The sequence below is a fragment of the Anopheles nili genome, chromosome 3 (genome assembly GCF_943737925.1).
Source record: "Anopheles nili chromosome 3, idAnoNiliSN_F5_01, whole genome shotgun sequence".
NCBI classification, from domain to species: Eukaryota; Metazoa; Arthropoda; class Insecta; order Diptera; family Culicidae; genus Anopheles; species Anopheles nili.
In genome coordinates this window covers 2,909,020-2,926,766 of record NC_071292.1, presented here as the reverse complement: position 1 = coordinate 2,926,766, position 17,747 = coordinate 2,909,020, and the positions used below count along the sequence as shown (strand labels likewise).

The 17,747-nt window shown below is 49.5% G+C and overlaps 1 protein-coding gene across 1 annotated transcript in view; it reads left to right on the top strand.

The window, feature by feature from the left end:
- The window catches only part of LOC128727334 (protein sickie), a 193,807-nt gene that overhangs the window by 103,236 nt on the left and 72,824 nt on the right, over positions 1–17,747 (top strand). The window contains exon 7 of the mRNA XM_053821234.1: positions 133–2,124. Coding sequence (XP_053677209.1) covers positions 133–2,124 — 1,992 coding nt within the window. The remainder of the gene's footprint in view (positions 1–132; positions 2,125–17,747) is intronic.

The following is a 17,747-nucleotide window of genomic DNA, read 5'->3' as shown; positions in this document are numbered from 1 at the left end:
AGCGATTGAAGGGCGTTAAGGGTTTTTTGCTCTCTCTCTCTCTCTCTCTCTCTCTCTTGGGGTGGTAGTATATCAACCTCTGGTGCGTACCAGGATCTAATGACGTATCTGACCCTTTTCGCATCCTTACAGCTTACGACTGCCACAAGCGACGAACTGCAAGATTCCGGCCAGTCCGTATAACACCGCGGGTTCCAACACGCTGCAGCACAACAACCACCACAACAATAACAACAACACCATCACGTTGATCCCGAATGGCAATGTGGCGAACATTCCGACCAATCAGGCGGTACAACACCAGAAACACTCGATGTTGGACAAGTTCAAACTGTTCAATAGCAAGGACAAGCAAGACCGATCCGCCCAGAAGTCACAAATCTCCAAGCGCACCAGTTCGAGCAGTGGTTTCTCGTCGGCTCGCAGCGAACGGAGCGATTCCAGCCTCAGTCTGGACAATGGCCACCATCAGAGTAGCCTGCAACCTTCAGTAACGGCGACCACAGCCATACCAGGCGCGAAGATCAAAGAGTCCGGCCTGAAGAAGCTCGATTCAAGTGCGAAATCGTCTCCATCGGGTGTGATGAGTGCTTCCACCACCTCAAAGTCCTCCTCGAAGCTAATCTCTTCCAAATCAAGCTCGAAGGAGTCCGCAAAAGCTGCAGCAAAAGCAGCCGCGGCCGCTGAAAAACAACGCCACAAGGATCCCGCAGCCGGACCGCCACAGGACTCAACGCAAACGCACATTCCGCTCGCCCCACAGAAAGCACAGAAAATTCCGATGGCGACAACCGTAACGACGACCTCGCTGACGTCGGCCGCCGGTGCGTCGGCGATGATGTCGAAGGTGCCAGCCCAAGACCCTGCCCGACTCAAACTTGCCTCCGTGGGTAGCACCGCGCGAAAACTGGACTCCAAATCCGAAAGTAAAACTAGTTTGCTGCAACTCCAACACCAAACCACTGGCTCACCGATGATGGTGCCTCAGACGCCGAAAAACGTGGTGCCTTCGCAGCAGCAGCAACAGGCTGCGATGCAGCAGCCGGCAGTTGGCACCGGTATTCCGAAACCGATGGCCGCAATCAAGGGAACGAGCAAACCATCGCAGCTGCTGGCTCCGTCGTCCGGGTTGAAGGAAGAACCAGCGGCCATTTGCAAACCTTTGGGACCGCAGGTGCCAAACAACAACAACGCCAATGGAGCGATCAGTGTCAGTGGAAACAACAACACCATGATGGGACAGCTTCTCCAGCACCAGCAGCAACAGCAACAGCAGCAATTGCTGCAGCAATCCGTGCAGCAGCTCGTCACAAATGGAGCCACAAATGGCATGTCCGATAGCATGCACTCCAACTCCACACAAGGTGCTTCCATGGGCCAACACTCGACGAACTCGAGTGAAACGTCCAGCGTAGTGGCGTATCGTCCCAGCTCAGAATCTGGTTCGGAACAGCTGCTCCAATCACCCCAGAAGCTACATCCGGCCAACGGCGTTGCTGGACCACTTCTCTTCAATGGCCAACCGGACGTGAATCTCAACAGCAGTAATAGCAGCGGTAGCAGTCCTGGAGCTGGACACGTCTTCATCAATGGCAACGGGAACCTGCATCAGAGCAACAACAACCACAGCATCAACACGACACCCAACAACAACAACAACCTCAGCAAGTTCCACACCGTGCCCACGAAGATGCTCGGTGCTGGAGGTGTTCCAATGGTCGGTAATCAGACCACAATCTACGAGCAGGAAGAGAAGCAGATCACAGTGATGCCGATGAGGCCTCTTCTGCGAGGTTACAACAGTCACGTAACCCTACCGACACGTGGTACTCGCGGACATCATCACCCACACGTGCACCAGCACCATCAGCTGATGGCGGCCGACTACTGTGAGGACTTCGGTGGCCAGGGTGGTGGCTACTGCAGCGATGGTGATGCCCTGCGAAAGGTTCCAGCCCGTTACTCGGACAACATTGACAACGGGTACCTTTCGGAGGGTGGTGGTGGTGGTGGTGGCGGTGGAGGAGGAGCGAGTATCCTTACGGGCGCAGGTCGACAACAGCACGCCTCCTACATCAGTTCGCTGCGTGCCCGAACGCAACTCCCGACGACCATCGAAGAGCGGTGAGTAATCATTCGAAAAACGGGCTCATGACGGTGCATGAAGTTGTCGGATTAAGCATTCCTGAATTTTTGGGAGATTACGCCCGTTTATGGTCGGTGATGCAGGGGCTTTTGTGGGGTTTTATCTCCGACGACATGCCGCTGACAGCGACGTCCGACGTTCGTGAGCCTTTCGTTTGTGTGTGCAGTGTTTCGGTTATGATTAATAGTGAATCCTTGGCCCTTGGGTGAAAGTGACTACCAACGGCACGACACGGAACGAGTATCGCGACCACTGGCCAGCGATTTCGTGCTCGTTCGGATGACATTACATCCCGGTTATTTTCCGGCCGCTTCTCGTATTTGCTCGTCCTAATCACGTACTTCCTGCCACGATTGGGAACCGGAAATGGGGGGGGGGGGAAACCCCATTCCGTTCCGGTTAAACTATCCCGGATGGCGTCCATTTCCGAGCAAATCCCAAAATAATTGAACCATCCCCAAACCACCGTAATGTGATCTTCGTTTGAGAAGCACGAGGCTCCTGAGGGTGGCTCCGGATGGCCGTCCCAGGATGGCCTTTCGGTGGGGTTCTTTATGTGGTTCACACCAGTTGGTGGTTTAATTTTCTCCACGCGCGCGAAACCGTGTCGGGTTGAGCAGTTTTTAGTGGCAATTAAAAGACGAAAGGCGTCTCCCCGAGAGGCTGCCCTTTTTTGGTCCCCTTTTTCGTCGGTGGTGGGGAATTGTGCGAGTTTTCGTGTAATTAATTTACTTGCGCAGTGAAATAATCTAATCCTGCACATGGAAAGATTCTGCTCTCCCCCACTGCTCAAGTGTGTGCGTTTATCGATCGACGGGAAAACCCGATGAGAAATAGTATTCCTTTCTATCACGCCACGAGGCCATGGAGTTGGATATTTTAGAGTGCGCTCTCCGAGAGGGTGACATCCCACGTCGGTTTTTTCGGTTGAACCCATCGACCGGAACCGTCCTACCGTAGCTCTCTTTCATGTTTTATTTAATTCCCAACACTGCCTCAAATCCTTGCTCCTGTGCTTCGACAGCACACCCGTCTGGTCACATAACTCATAATTATACTCGCCATTCATTGGGGTTGCGGGCGCAGTGAGCTCGCATTAAAAAGGAACCCGGGAAATCCATAAACCGACGAACCGTTCGCTGAAGACCGCATCCCGGGACCGCCATGTCTAACGTTCCGTGCATAAAGACGGTGGCGTTTAGAAGACGAGGACGAGGTTTCGTACACGAGTAGTTCACTCGCACTCCGAGGGCGTCCTACATGGCGTTCAGAATTCATTGTTACGAGCGGATAACAATCGAACCGAATCATGCATCCTTTTTCCAACGCTCCGTGGTCCTTATCGGCTCAATTTCCCAAAAATGGGGACACCAGAGCGAGACATGAAAATTAAATTACTCTCCTTTAATGATGTAATATTGTTGCACTTCGCTTTGTTACCAAGTGCAAGTGTCTCGTCCCCGAGGACATAAGGAGACTTTATGAGATTTGCCGCACTTTGCCCGAGTGACATTTTTAGACCACCGACCAGACGGGGAAGAAGCCGTATGGTGACCCATAATGCTGATGGGTCGTCCTTGCCATTGCGCACATCCTGCTGGGGTCGGTTCGTTTCCTTTCGCCAGCTGATCGATCGGAGCGTGCAACTGATTGGACAAGCTCGGAAAAAGGCACTCGCACATTTCGCTTCCCATTACCAAAAGCTAGGCCACGTCCTGCATCGGTGTGATATAAATATCCTCATCCGTTGCATCCAGCGGAAGGGCATCCCGCTGACAGGATGGCATTTGTTTTTTTTTTCTGTTGTGTGTGTTTTTTTTGTATCCATGTGCGTGTATGCGCACATCCTTCGAAAGCCCGCTGAAGAAAGTGTGTTCCAAAAAGGGGTGAAATAAAAGGTTACGATGATAAATAATGCGGTGTGGCTGCGAGAAGGAAATTTAATAATGGCTCGAAAAAGAGGGGCATCAAAAGCAAGCCCGGGAGGACATTCTGCAAGCGATCGAATCGGTGCTATTGCACATGAACCGGCCATGAATGCGGGAAAACGCTGGGGAGCTGGGTGGGAAATCGACTCCTGCACGGGAAACCAAACAGGATGTTTATTGGATTTTTAGGCCGTCCTGACAGCTATTTGTTGCAGGATTCGTTTCGGCTTTCTTAGGATTTTGTGTATGTTTTTTTTCCTTCCTTTTTGTGACGAGCGGTATCACATTCCTTCGGGATTCAAACGGCAAGCAAACAAAATGAGGAAGGCTCGAGAGCTAATAGGGAACAACGGAATGGTACGGCGACTAGTTGACAGCTGCCAATTTGTACCGTCTTCCTTGTTTGCGTCCGATCCAAGTGGGGGTTGTAGTTGTTATTTTTTACACCGATTCTCTTGTACGGTAAACCCTTTTTTAGGCAGTTGATACCTATTGTCGTCACGTATCTTGTTCTTATCACGAGGCGTTCATTCTTGATATTTATCGTTTCTGATTGAACAAATGTGTTACAATGTTAACATCTTTTCATCTCAGTTCATCAGTTTTGTCATGATTTTCAATCACTGGTTGCACGCAGGTACCGTTGAGATTTAGTTCGTGCTTCTCTACCACGAGCAATCCCACCTACTGCGGTGTCATTTCGATGTCTTTGCCTGCCCGGAACGCGCTGTTACTCGTTTGCTACAATGTATGTATGCAATCGCTACGCTCGTGCGAATTTTCCTGCTGTGCGATAAAACCGCCGCTAACAGGTGGTCTTTGTTTCGCGACTGTCCTCATCGGCGTTATCGTTAGCACTTCCCAGGTCGTCCACGGATGGCCGAAACGGTCCACAGCAACACGGTGCGCCGGAAACGGAAACTGCGATACCGAGACAAAGTTTTCCTTTTATTTCTCCCGTGGACGGTTTCGTCTGCCATGGCAGCGCGACACGAGGCGATAGTTTATCAAAGCGATTGAAAAACTTTTATTCGTAGCACCACCCTCAGCAGCAGTATCGGTTGGTGCAGCACGTGAACGAGGACCACGGGAGATTGCCGGTCCGTGCTTCTGTAGCGTGTCCTGCATTATTCACACGCCGCACACGACACACGAACCGATTGCCGGCGCTTTAGAATACCTCGGGAGGGTGCAAATAACAGAATAGATAGCACTGTCGCATGTCTACGAGGCGATGTCCTGTTGAGCAGTGGGTGCTGCAAACGACGAGTGAAATTCCATCCGAATTTCCGCCGTCGCGAAGATCGTCGCACAAAGGAAGAGTCGGGATTTTTTCGCCCTTTTCCTTCCTGCTCGTCTTGAGTGCGGGCTGCACTGGAATATATCTTTCAAAATGTACGCCGGAACATGCTCGTAATAGTCTACCTCGGTGCAACATATTACCGAACCCATTGAAGTTGTGAAATTATTCATAGAAACGGAAGTCAATCGATATTGAACGCGTCGTTTTTAGTGAATTCCAGCATAGCATAGCGAGAAGTTGTGGGAAGTAAGTAGCTGTCTGAAAAGTTTGATGGATTTCAAACGCGCAGTACAACTACAAGAACTCTCTTCTGTGCTATGCGATATGCTCCTGATGCTGCACTGTTTGTTACACTGCCAAGTGTTTAGTTGCGTAAATTACACGAGGAAAACTTCTCTTCGTTGCGCCCTCTGTAGCAAATACCGCTTTTAGCACCAACCTCAGTGGCATGGCAGCACTTTATGAATCATTTTTCCTGCCCCTTTATTGAACCCCTCAAATTGGTTTTGTCACACTCCAGCCATGCTGTCGTCCTCTCGCTATTGGACCCCTATTTTTCTTCGCTTTTTCACACCTCTTCGAGGCACGCGGGCACGCGGCGTGATAGAAGCAGAGTTTCCTTCGCACGTGTGCGTCCCTGCGTGCGTGAAGCCAAACCTCTGTCGGTCCGTCAGTAACCCCTAGGCATTGGCTGTGATACCAGAGGCCAGAAGCTTGTCCCACTGGTAGCTAAAGCCTGTCACCGTGGGACATTAAGCCTGTCGACATTGTTTGCTCGCGAATCTTTTAATGCACACGGGCACGGTCAGAACGCGCAGTGGGATTCTGGGTGGTGCATCCGTAGTCTGGTGCAGGGTTTAAAAGGACGAAATCGAGGCTGCCGAGCGCCAGAAGGGCCGTGCTGCGTCTGGGGACAAATTTGCGCTAGTCGTCCCATCCGGCGCTCGCCACACGAGAGCCTGAGGAATAATGTTTGCAATTAATCCGTATCCGGCACGCTTGTATGGGTTTGAATCTGTTTCAATTCCCAGCGGGATTTGATACGGTTGTAAATCATTTTCCGATTTGTGCGCAAGGTTCGCACGTTCGATAGAAGCATTAGAACCCATTAGTGGGCTTCCTTTGACGGTGCCATTATCTTTAACGACCGTTTGCTGGTTCGTGATAAGGCACTCTATCCTCCTGGGAAGTGCGGAATTATGAGTTGAGCATAAACGGTATACGGTGATGCCAGGGGAATTTTCCCTTGATTCGAATTCGTCAATATTTTGCCCTAAACATGTGCGATGATGCATTACTGTTTGAGTTAATCCACATTATCCACCGAGGATTCTGCTGCTGATGTACATTTTTCTTACATTTCTCATGCTCCCAATTGGTGAATTTGAACAGGATGCTAAACTTAGTCGCATATTTGCATTCGTCCTTACGCTAACTGGTAACGACGCGAAGTATCGAGCAGTAACGGCTCGGCCTTGTTATACGGGCTTTATAGCAAACCATGTAAGCTTGCGTTAGATTGCTCGATTTTATCACGTGCTATAAATTGCTCGAATGTAGGAAGCTTGCTCGAATATGCCAAGCTTGCTGGAATTTAGAGCTTTTGCTGAACACGATAGGATCTGTCTTGCGAAGGCTCAAGTAGTGTGAAATCATAAAGTATTTTTTGAAAATTCTCTGGAATGTTGATGCACGAAAAGTATACCGCAAAATAAGTTACTCTAATATTTTGTTTTTCTCCAACGCTTGATCCAACACACACATATTTGAGTTTTTCTGTGAAGCGAATTGTAAATATTAAAGTATTTCTTACGAAAACTTCATTTCTAAAATCGATGAATCAATATTCGATTTGAAAGCAGTTTTTATCGCACACTTGTATGTCATAACTTTTTCGACAACAGAAACAGCAAAGAAACGGTATCGAAACTTTGAACATGAAATTTGGGTAAACTTTTCTCAAGCTGGGAATCGAACAGAGTGGCGCCAGGATATCAAAGTGTCCTGGATTGCAGCGCCAAACATTTTCCCTCACCCTACTGCTGCCCGGTTCTGCCTCTACAGCGTACTTGTAGCGGAATCTTGACCGTGCACCGCATGGTAACCACTCTCGGGGATGTTGTGGTTTTGTATCTCCTGCCCGGCAAATCGGGCAAACGCCGGGAAATTGAAACATCTGGCTCCGTGAACCGCATCACCATCAACAAAACGTGCCACTCGCCCACTCTCGACCCGAAGTGATTGGGTGAGTGTAATTCCTGCCGGAGGGTGGTAAATATTTTATCTAAATACAGGGCACGCCGACCTCTGGTAGGGAGAAGGTGTCCGTTTGATGTCCGTTTTCGGAACCGTAACATCTTTTCCTGGAACAGATAAGAAATGAAGGCAAGTAGAACATTTTTTTTTCGATCTTCATCGCCTACAACGTATCCGAATCCGTCGGATCGGCTCTGAGGGTGAAACCTAACCTTACCCCCGGGAGCAACGAAAGGTGACGCCCAAGTCAGTGTTAGCGAAATGGTTTGAAGAAATTGTAAGTTACGATGATACGGAGCGGACTACGGACTACGGACCGTAGCCGGCTGGAACCTACTTAATAGTCAACGGAGACGAAGTGCGAACCATACGAAGATGCTTCTACTGTTGCTACTTTGTTGGCTCGCCCTGTAGCTCTGTAGCTGATGATGTTTATGAAATTGCCTTTGTCCCGTTTGTGGATTAGTATGCCCCAAGACAAACTGTCTTATTTTCTTGCACACATGTCACTTTGATTATGCTTCCATGTTGTGCATTATCATAGCATGCATCTTGCTCCTTAAATCTCGTTAAGTTCTCTGCACTTCATGTAACCGGTGCTTCTCTTTAACTATCGCGCCGTTCGTTCGTTTATTAATCCTCGCCATTGCCCCACACAATGCGCGAAAAATCTCATCCATAATTGCAATCCTTCTGGCTCTGGCCGGCCGGCAACCGCAAGCAGTAGCTAGCGAACCCGGAACAAGCCATTACGAAGGGCAATCAAATCAAATTCAATTAATTAAATTGTCTACCGCGTGGTCGTGCGCTGGTAGTGGAAACATTTCCCAGACATCGTTGCGCCATCACCACTAGCTTTCCGCTCTAGCGGCACAATCAATCGGGGACTCACGAGGATACCGATCGGGAGTCGGTTGTAAGAGAAGGCGATGACAAACGCCTGTCTGTCTGTCTGGACGCAGTCGATCGAGCCATTTTGTCCCATGCCAGCGCGAACTCCCAGCTAGTCGCTTATCGGCGACTAGTTTTGCACAATCAACATTTGCTGCTTTTTTACGACCCTCGCCGAGAGCGCACCCGTTTGTGTCTTCCTGCAGGATATCGCGATATTTTTTCATCCTTCTTACCCAAATCAACTCCCACGGTGTGGCGCGTGTAGAGCTAACGCCGTTCGTCTTTTTATCAGCAGTCGTAGCCGTCGTCGGCGTTGTTGTGGTGTCGTTTCCTCTGTTGCCCTTGCCAACGCTCGGTGTCGTCGTGTAGGGCGATGAGTCATAACATCTATCTCTCCCATGCGGCGCGCGTACACGTCGTAACGGAAGGGATCGTTTGCACTGTGCGCCGAAAAACAAGGGGGGAAAAGGACATGTCTCGTGGTGCTTCGGAAGGCTGGAAATCGGAAGTTTTCCCTCCCTGCAGGAAACTTTCTCCATGCCACTCCTTGATGGAGCCGCCAAACCAAGCGGTCGACAGTGCCATGCAGCTATCATCTGTTCTGCAGACACGATACACACCCAATTTGAGAGTGAGATCCTTTATGAAATGCGCTCTCTGGCTCTGGCTATGTGCCACCAAACGTCTGCTCTCAGCCGTTTGCTCTCGGTGAGAGGGTTGGTTGAAAAGTTTCCCCCGTAGAGTTGTTTCGTTGCTAAGATGTTGGTAAGGAAAGTCCTTGTTGATACTAATTTCCCAACATGGCTGCCAGATCGTCGTCATCTTTTCCAAATTGGTTCAAAAAAAGCTCAATGTTAGTAGCATTTTACACACCCATATTGCTAGTGGATCCTTTCGAAACAGCTGCACAACTTTCTCGACAAACCTCCTTTCACGAATTGAAACGCAAACGAGAGCGTACGGAAAAAGGGGCCCATCCACGGTCGATACGCTACGGCGAGTGCCCTGTAGGTTGGCTTTCCCCCAGTCGATTGGGGTGCGTTTTTCCCATTGTTTGCCGGGCGCGCACGCGGTCTCTCGTCGCTCGCTCGGAGGGAGCCCGACAGGACCTAGCTGAGCTGCCGCGTGTGCGTCGTCGTGCTGCGAGCCAGTAGTGTGAATCAGCCAGTCTGTCCGACGGTCCTGCAAGTGCCAGTTGCCCGAAAGCCTCGCAACCTGTTATCAGCTAGCCATCGATCTCTGCACTCGCCCGCAGCCGGCTAGCAGCAGCGCCCCCTATTTTCCGGATGATTCTACGTTAAAAAGGATCCCGGCCGGGGTCGGAATGGAACTGACGGTGTGAAAGTGGGAAACTCGGAAAAGCGGTCTCCTGCCGGCCGTCTTCAAGCGGCACGAGATCCTTTCGACGTTGGCCACCTGCCAACAACCACCGGTTGTGGTGGATTCCCGGCATCGGATCGGGCATGTGCCTACGTGTGCGTGTGTATTTATGGGAGTGTCTGCCAGTCCAGTGCGCGTGTGGACGCGAGAGTATGTGTGCGCTAGCTGAGAGCAAGCAGCATCTATGTGCATCCGGTTTTTCCTGCAGCCACCGAAACAATTGGAGCAAAGTTTAATTCGCTGAAAAAACACCACCCTCTCGTTTGCGCTGTGGTTTGGTGAAAAGGATACTCACACTACAGTCGCCACCACTCGCCACCGAGATGGCCGACAAATGGTGGTGAAAAGTGTTCCCCTCTGCGCGAATGGATGGATGGCAAAAGTGCATCGACGCCGACGTGAGCAGCGGGTGCAGTGGAAAAGTGCAATTTGACCGACAAAGGGAACTTGCAATAATGGCAAAATCAACTGCCCTCGGTGAAGGGTTGTTACGCTCCTGTTAAGGACCCTTCGAGTCCGACCGGATTCAAATAGCGTGTCTAGTGGACCAACAATAATTGCTAAAAGTGCTTCCGCTTGTTCGTTGCTTTACTATCGATAAATTTCGCCAGCCGAGAACCGGGTGCAGTATTCTGGCTTGTGTGTGCGTGACTATATATCACGTGGGTGTGCTTTAAAAATAGTATTATTTCGGTAATCAACTTCTCGCGCTGACTGGTGCCTGTGTGTGGATGATAGCAAAGGACTCTCCTGCCGACGAGCGTGGGACGTCCGGCGAGCCGAAACCGGAAACCGAAACCGAAACCAAAGTGCACATCATTTCGCCTTAAGCTGCGCGTTGCCTTTTCTCTCCCAGTGGGACCACACACACACACACACGTTTATCGGCCCTTCGAGCCGGAAAAACCGTCGGAAAAGTTCACCATAAAACACGCCCCAAAACACCCTAGGAGCCAACGTGGCAGCAGCTGTCCCAACGTATCGCGCTTAAAGAGCGATAGTTCCATTGCGCCGAACACCGGGTGGATTGTGAATTGAAATTGAAGGGTAGGTTCAACATTGGCTCATCCACCAATCCGACGATTCCACGAAGGATAATGTTCGCCTGATGGCCGAACAAAAAACCGAATTCGCGGAACAAGGCCACAATCGAATAACGCGAAAAGTAGTCGCATCGGTGGCAGCCAAGCTTCGTCGTTGAGCCAACATGGCGCAATCGAACGACGTTTTTGGGTGCCGGAATTGAATTATAGCTTTGTTTTGCGGCTCGCTTCTGCATGCAACCATCCTGCTTCAAGCGGCGGCTCGCGTGGGACTGCTTTTGGGGAGTTTTTGCTTCCTTTTGGCTTAGTTTTGTCTTGTCACCGGAAATGAAATCCACTCCCGTGTGCTTTAGTCCGTCAGCATCGTATCTCCCCGTGAAAAGTATGAGTAAAATTGCAAAGATACCGAAACTGATAATAGATGCCAACTCTCTTTTCCTGTGTGTGTGTGTGCGGGCGTCGGTCGTGACTGCGTTTGGCATCCTTCCGACATGCCGTCGTGGGAAAAGGATCTCGAAACTCGGAGACGGCGAATGCAGAAAGCAAACAGCAGAACGCTAATGGAGCAATTGGAAAATGTTCTCCGCCCAAAAAATCGATCGCCTGGTCCCTTCGAGTAGCTCGATTGCTCTCGAGAAAGACTTAACAGGTGCTTTGATTACTTTTTTCAGTGAAACTTGGAGCCTGTTGGGAATTCGAAATTGCTTTCATGCAAGCTTTACCATTAATTAGCGCAAGTCCTTTTTCGCTGAAAGGAGCTGCGAATGAAAAACAAACTATTTGGTCCTCCATGGGACGCCGTTAAGCAGGTGGATTAAATCATTTCTCTTAATCCTTTTACCGTTTGCGTAACGTACCTCTTTGCCTGAGATCTGCTCCTTAGGGCGTAAACTTTCGTGGCCATATTGTTGCCATTTTAATTGCATCCACTGCACTGGCGACCGGCAGTCGTTTTTCATGCCAGCTTCTTGTTTTTTTTTCCGGCGAATCGTGAGGTTGTTCACACGCTAAGCCACCTGCAGCCAAGAACGTCGCTGCTGCCTGCAAACGAAAGGATCCGAGTATGGTGAGCGAGGGTACTATTACTACTATGCTCGCTAAGTGGGACACCACGAGTAGCAGGAGCAGTGAATGCGAGTGGTTTGGTAAATTATGCTATGTAAATAAGATTGGTGTATATTTTAACCAGCCTTTGGGATGGGCTGAAAATAAAAACAAAACTCAGGTGTAACGGCGCAAGGTGCGAGCGAGTAACCCTCGGCACAAGAACCTAGCACGGTGGCTTGGCATAGTAAATTTATTTAAATTCTAAGAAAATAAAAACACCCAAACATCCTACCCTACCGGGGTGGTTTGGTGCGCAAGGGTGCTAACAAATTTGTGGCAAACGATGAAAATTCGAGGGCACGGTACACACTCACGCGCGCGTGGGAAAACCGAGCGACTTGGCACGGTGGCAGTCGAATAAAATTTAAAGCTATCGTTCTGCTTCTTTTGCTGACGAAGAGAAAGCAGGGAGACGTTGCACCCGGCGCTCGTCAGGACGATGTTTGGGGTGAATTTATGTAGCGTTCGTCTGAGCCCTTCATGGTGGGTTATATTTCTTCATAATTGCAATAAAATAGCACCCGGGTTCAATTTCCATATCGTGGTTGAGCGAGATATGGCTTGGTTGGTATATTCGGCCGACTTTTACTGCATGCTGCTTTGAGCTTTTATTTTCTCTCGACAGCAAAAGCATGGAATTTGAATAAAAATCTCGTGTTCTTACGAGTTGAGTGTTTGTGTGTTTTGCCTACAAATAGTCTACGAATACGCTTGGAAGCATCCGCTAGGTATACTTAGATGCATTGTAAGGAAAAAAACTGCCCGTCCTTCGATTTATCTCTGGGGAAAACGGGTAGATTGCACTGTCGAAACTTCGGACGAATCTTCTTTAAGCTCGGTACGATACATCCGGATTGGAAATCATGCCGGTTCGTAAAACCTCAAACCCGCTGGTCGTTAAATGGTCCAACACAAAAACGCCTTAATCCTTCGACCATCCGCAACGGCTGGGTCAACCTTCTCCGAACTTGCGCCTGTTCCCCGAAGCATAAAAGTCAAATTATTCACTCCGATTATAGCCGAAGCCTGCGGAACCTCACCCAAACCCCATTTATCCTTTGGATCAATATCCTTCCGGGTAAACCGAATCCACCCTACGCACCCTACACCAATCAAACTTCGATAAGTAGCATCCACCGCAGCAGAAGCGCCTAATTTTAAGAACAGAAAAAAAAGCCCCAACCACCACCTTGGCAGGGACTCGCAGCCCAACGGAGGCTATTCCCATCGGAGGCTTTACCGTGGCCAGCCTACGGTTGGCCTATTTTTACCCGATACCAATGGGGTGGAGAATTTTATGGGTCCGTGATCCGGTTCAGGCTCCCAAAAAAGCTCATCTCTTTCAATTTGGCACAACCAGCCCGTGCCCGAGACCGGACGGAGCCAGGCGCTATTTTTCGCTTCCATTTAATTCCTGTTGAGTTTCCACGCCACCCGTTTTGCCGGCCGGTATGGTTGGCTCTAATCTCGTGGAAAACAAAATGAAAATTTATCTGTCGAAGAATGCGAAGACCGCATCTTATCAGGTACGGGTTCGGACCGATAAATACCCGCACGGCGTATGGGAAACCGGCCTGAAAGGGTCCGAAGCTATGGCAACAGGCCAGCCAGATGCCTCGATTTGTTGAGCAATTGTGCTGCAAGCGTAATGGGCACATTTGCAATGCCAAGAGGATATCCGCCCACCGGCGTGCGATTTATGCCGTATTTTCTCTCCGCTCCAATCTGCGTGCATCTTTAACGACACAGATTACGCAGATTATACCGGAACGGGCTTGGGACCATCCGGAAGGTGCGAAGCAATCGAGAATCGTTGACATTTAATAACGGCAACACCCCGAGCTCTCACGTGTGCGTTGCTGTGGGTCGATTAATTCACAGCGATGCTCACGCATGCATCGCTCCATCGCAAGGAGGCGTCGGCAGGATGCTGTCGGGTTCGGTCGCTCCTGTGTCGCACACGCCGTTATGATTTATGAAGCGCGTGAACGGATTATTGAATTATCCGGACTCTCGGAATCGGGTTCCCGGTCTCGGTGTCGTCCACGGTATTTGCGGTGGCATGATTATCCTGCGCCCGCCCGTTGCATATGATTTATGACGCCGCTACGTCGCTCTCGGTGTTGTCGTTAATTGGATTTAACTCCTTCATTCCACCCACACCCGTACATCGCAACCAGGCTCATTTGTTCTCGTGTGACAAACAACCGATTTTGTTCTCATCATTGAGGTTCTGGTGGGGGTTCTGTTTTTTGTGCGCCAGAAGCTGAACAATCCCAACCACCATGCGCAGAACCAGCAGAGACAGGTTTAATCCAGCACGAGCGAGAGAAAAAAGGGATAATTTTGCTGTATGTGCATTTCATTTGCATTTCAAATGATCGAACCAACCCACCCCTGCTACTATCGATAAAGCGATGTTATTGCATCGGGCGAAAGGATGCTAGTTCTTTTTTTGCTCTCGTTTTATCTCCCTCCCTGAGAGCCTGATGAGGGGTGTATCGATTTCATTCGTGTACGCGACCGCCACAAACGATCATCGCTCGGGATGCATGCTCCGTAATGGTCCGGAATCGATTTTCCTCTCGCGCTACATTGATGATTTTTTATCGGTCCGTTTTTCCCGTGCGATTATTTTTGGCCAGTTATTGTAGACCGGCACTGGCACTCGGTTCGTTAGAACCACCGTGTGCTGTGCTCGCTTTACGGATGTGTCGTTGGTGGTTTCGAGAGCAGGGGATACTTTAACTTTAGTATCTCGCAGCTCAACGTGTTCCAACCGCTGATCCCATTCCGGGTCGTGAGCAACTTCCGAACGTGCTACCAGTGGCGGTTATATTCGGATTTAATGGCATTCGACGACAGCAAATTCCGCCCTGCCAATCCCCGGCTCGTAAAAGCGACCAACCCAGGAGGATGCCCGTCCATTTTGATGCGAATGATAGACCATGAAACGCCACAACCATTTCATCGGGCTGCCGTGTTTCATCGCACTCGCGCGCGCACGCCAAAAGCGAGCTCTGGCGGACGAAAAATTATAAATGTATCCTCCACAAGCGATTCGCAATCAAATCAGAGCCCTTGATTGGGAGGTTATTTGATTGGCCTTCGTTGGAGCTTCTTTCCGGTTTGTCTCATGTCGTTCGGCTGGACCAAAAATAACCGCCCGCATGCTGCTTTTGCTCCGGCAGCGCTTGTTGGGTTCCGATTCTCGGGTCTCGAAAATTACATTCCGTCCCTTGACGGTTTGGCGCGCTCTCGATCAAGCGAAAATTTGACTCAAACTTAAACAAAAAAACCCTCGCACCAGGCTGCATCAGGCAAGATCCGACTGAAAGAAACGCGGGGAAAGACACTTTTCACTTTTAAAACCACTTCAACCCAGCCGACCAGGGGCCGCCACTTTTGGTGGAGTGGCGTAGCGAGCAGAATAAATTGGTTGAATCAAAGAAAAACCACTCGCCAGCCGGCGTGACCTTCGGGTGTTCGTGCCGCAAAATTCCGTACGACCAACCGGCGGCAATAAGTGGAAACATTGGTTCACCAATTGCGCAAAATGGAACCGGGCACGCAACCGACCAGAGGATGTTCTAGGAAACCGCCCAACTTGTCCACCCTGAGGGTCCTGTAATCGGGTAGAAGAGAGAAAAATCTTCCGTCCACTTTGGGAGCGATTTTTATTTTTTCGCTTTTTTGCAACGACGACCGGACCTGCGATGCACTTCCGCGGAATGTCGGAGCCGTAATGCACTTTATCGACCGAGTAGCCACTTGTGTGACTCCTCTCGAGGGTACTCTTCCTTTGGCCCTTTTGCTTTCCGTTGCGATTTCAAGACACACTTCGGTGCCATCGCGCGTCGGTCGGACTTTGGAAGCGACAGAACACGGGCCTGTAATCTAAATTATTTTCAACCTAATTGAATCCAATTCCATTCGGGGCTTACAATTCCATCGAGAATTCGAATGCGTCTGGAGAGAATGAGAGCGATCGCGAGGGAATGAGCAAAAACTGTGCGACATAACTCGCTCGACCGATAACGTGATGTCCGATGACGTGCAAGGAGATGGAACGCGATCGAGCGACTCCGAGGACCATGCGCCTCCATTAATTTCAATTAAGACGTTGTCCGGTGATGAAAGACGGCGCGAGCGCGAGTCGCTTGTCACGCGGATGACTAATTAAGGGAATTGTTTAAAGTACGCCCGGCCGAACCACGGTCGGCTGTTTCTGCAGGTCAATATTTATCCACCGCGTAACTAGGCGATTTAATTCCTCACGCAAACAGTCCGTATTTATGCTGCCGTCTTCGTCGACGTTCGCCGGTCGATTTACGAATTTCTCCTTGACTTGGTGAAACCCCACCGTGGTGGATTCGGGTTTCTGGTAGCCCTTCAAGACACGGCTTTTCGCGACGGGTGAAGGATTATCCGCATTAATAAATTCCTTTAGAACTGCCCGCCGGCGAAGCCCGTTCTTCTTCGACAGCGCGGGACCATCGCTCACGTGTAAAAATGTTGCTGCAGCTGGATATAAATAAGCCCACAAGACAGGACCGTCTGTAGCACCCACTTATCACACCACTTTGGGTGTGTTTCGTACCATGTTTGACCGACTTTTGCGCCGGACTGACCTGGGGTAACTGAGAGGCACTTGGCCGTTGGACGTGAGGTTGAAAAATGTGCAACACCACAGGAAGTGGGTGAAAAGCTGTAATGCCTTTTGCCCTATTTGCCAAACCACGAAGAAGTTTACACTTTTGAAGTATCTCGATTCAGCTTGTATCTACAGCTCATGCGAATCTGATTGTGTTTGCAATTACAAGGGAAGCACTCGGCGCTTCAATCTCATAACGTATGCAAATAGCACATGGCATGACATTTCTGAAATCCTTCAAATTACGAGCGCCATTTTCCGATTTCTCATTTGCAAACGATACGCTTTTTCCACTGATTCCTTGTTTACAAATGTAAATCGTTCTGTTTAATATTCCACCACATTCAGATAATCATCCTAAGAGTGGGTTCTTTTCACTTCGCTCCATTCGGCGCCAAAGTACACACACACACAAACAGGCTTCACTGCAAAAGTAAGAAACCGCGGGGTTTTAAATATTCATCACCGCGAACAAGGCTTGCTTTTATCGACCGTTTCTGGTGTCTAGAAACGACATCACGGCTTCTTCATAGAAGGTGTAACGGTAGAACTGGCTGCTCGATTTTGCTGTCTCGGGGTTTTTGATGTTTAAATTATTTTCACACGGCCTGTGATTTCCTTTTCGATGTGGCTTTTTTATCGTAAACTTTGAATTTCACATCGCAAACGTTCGTGATACGATCTGAAAAATAACGATCATTGCTTGTTCGTAAGTCTCAGTAGCTTGCGAACAGCTTCGATGAGGTTTCATGCCATTTATGCACATTGCCATGCACTTGTTTAGGACGTTTTACTTAGTTTGAGCAACTCCAAAGAGCGAGTACGTTTCAATGTTTGATATTCGAAAATGAATGACCCTCTGTGGCTTACTCGTTGCATAGCTTTAGGCGTAAAACTAACATTGCATACACGCAGGCGCATAAAGAATTCTTAGATTTCTTCGTTAAGTTATTTTGGGAGAAACCACAGGATCATTTACATAGTTACAATTGTTCAAAGTTATACAATTTTCCAACATCATATACCACTACAATGC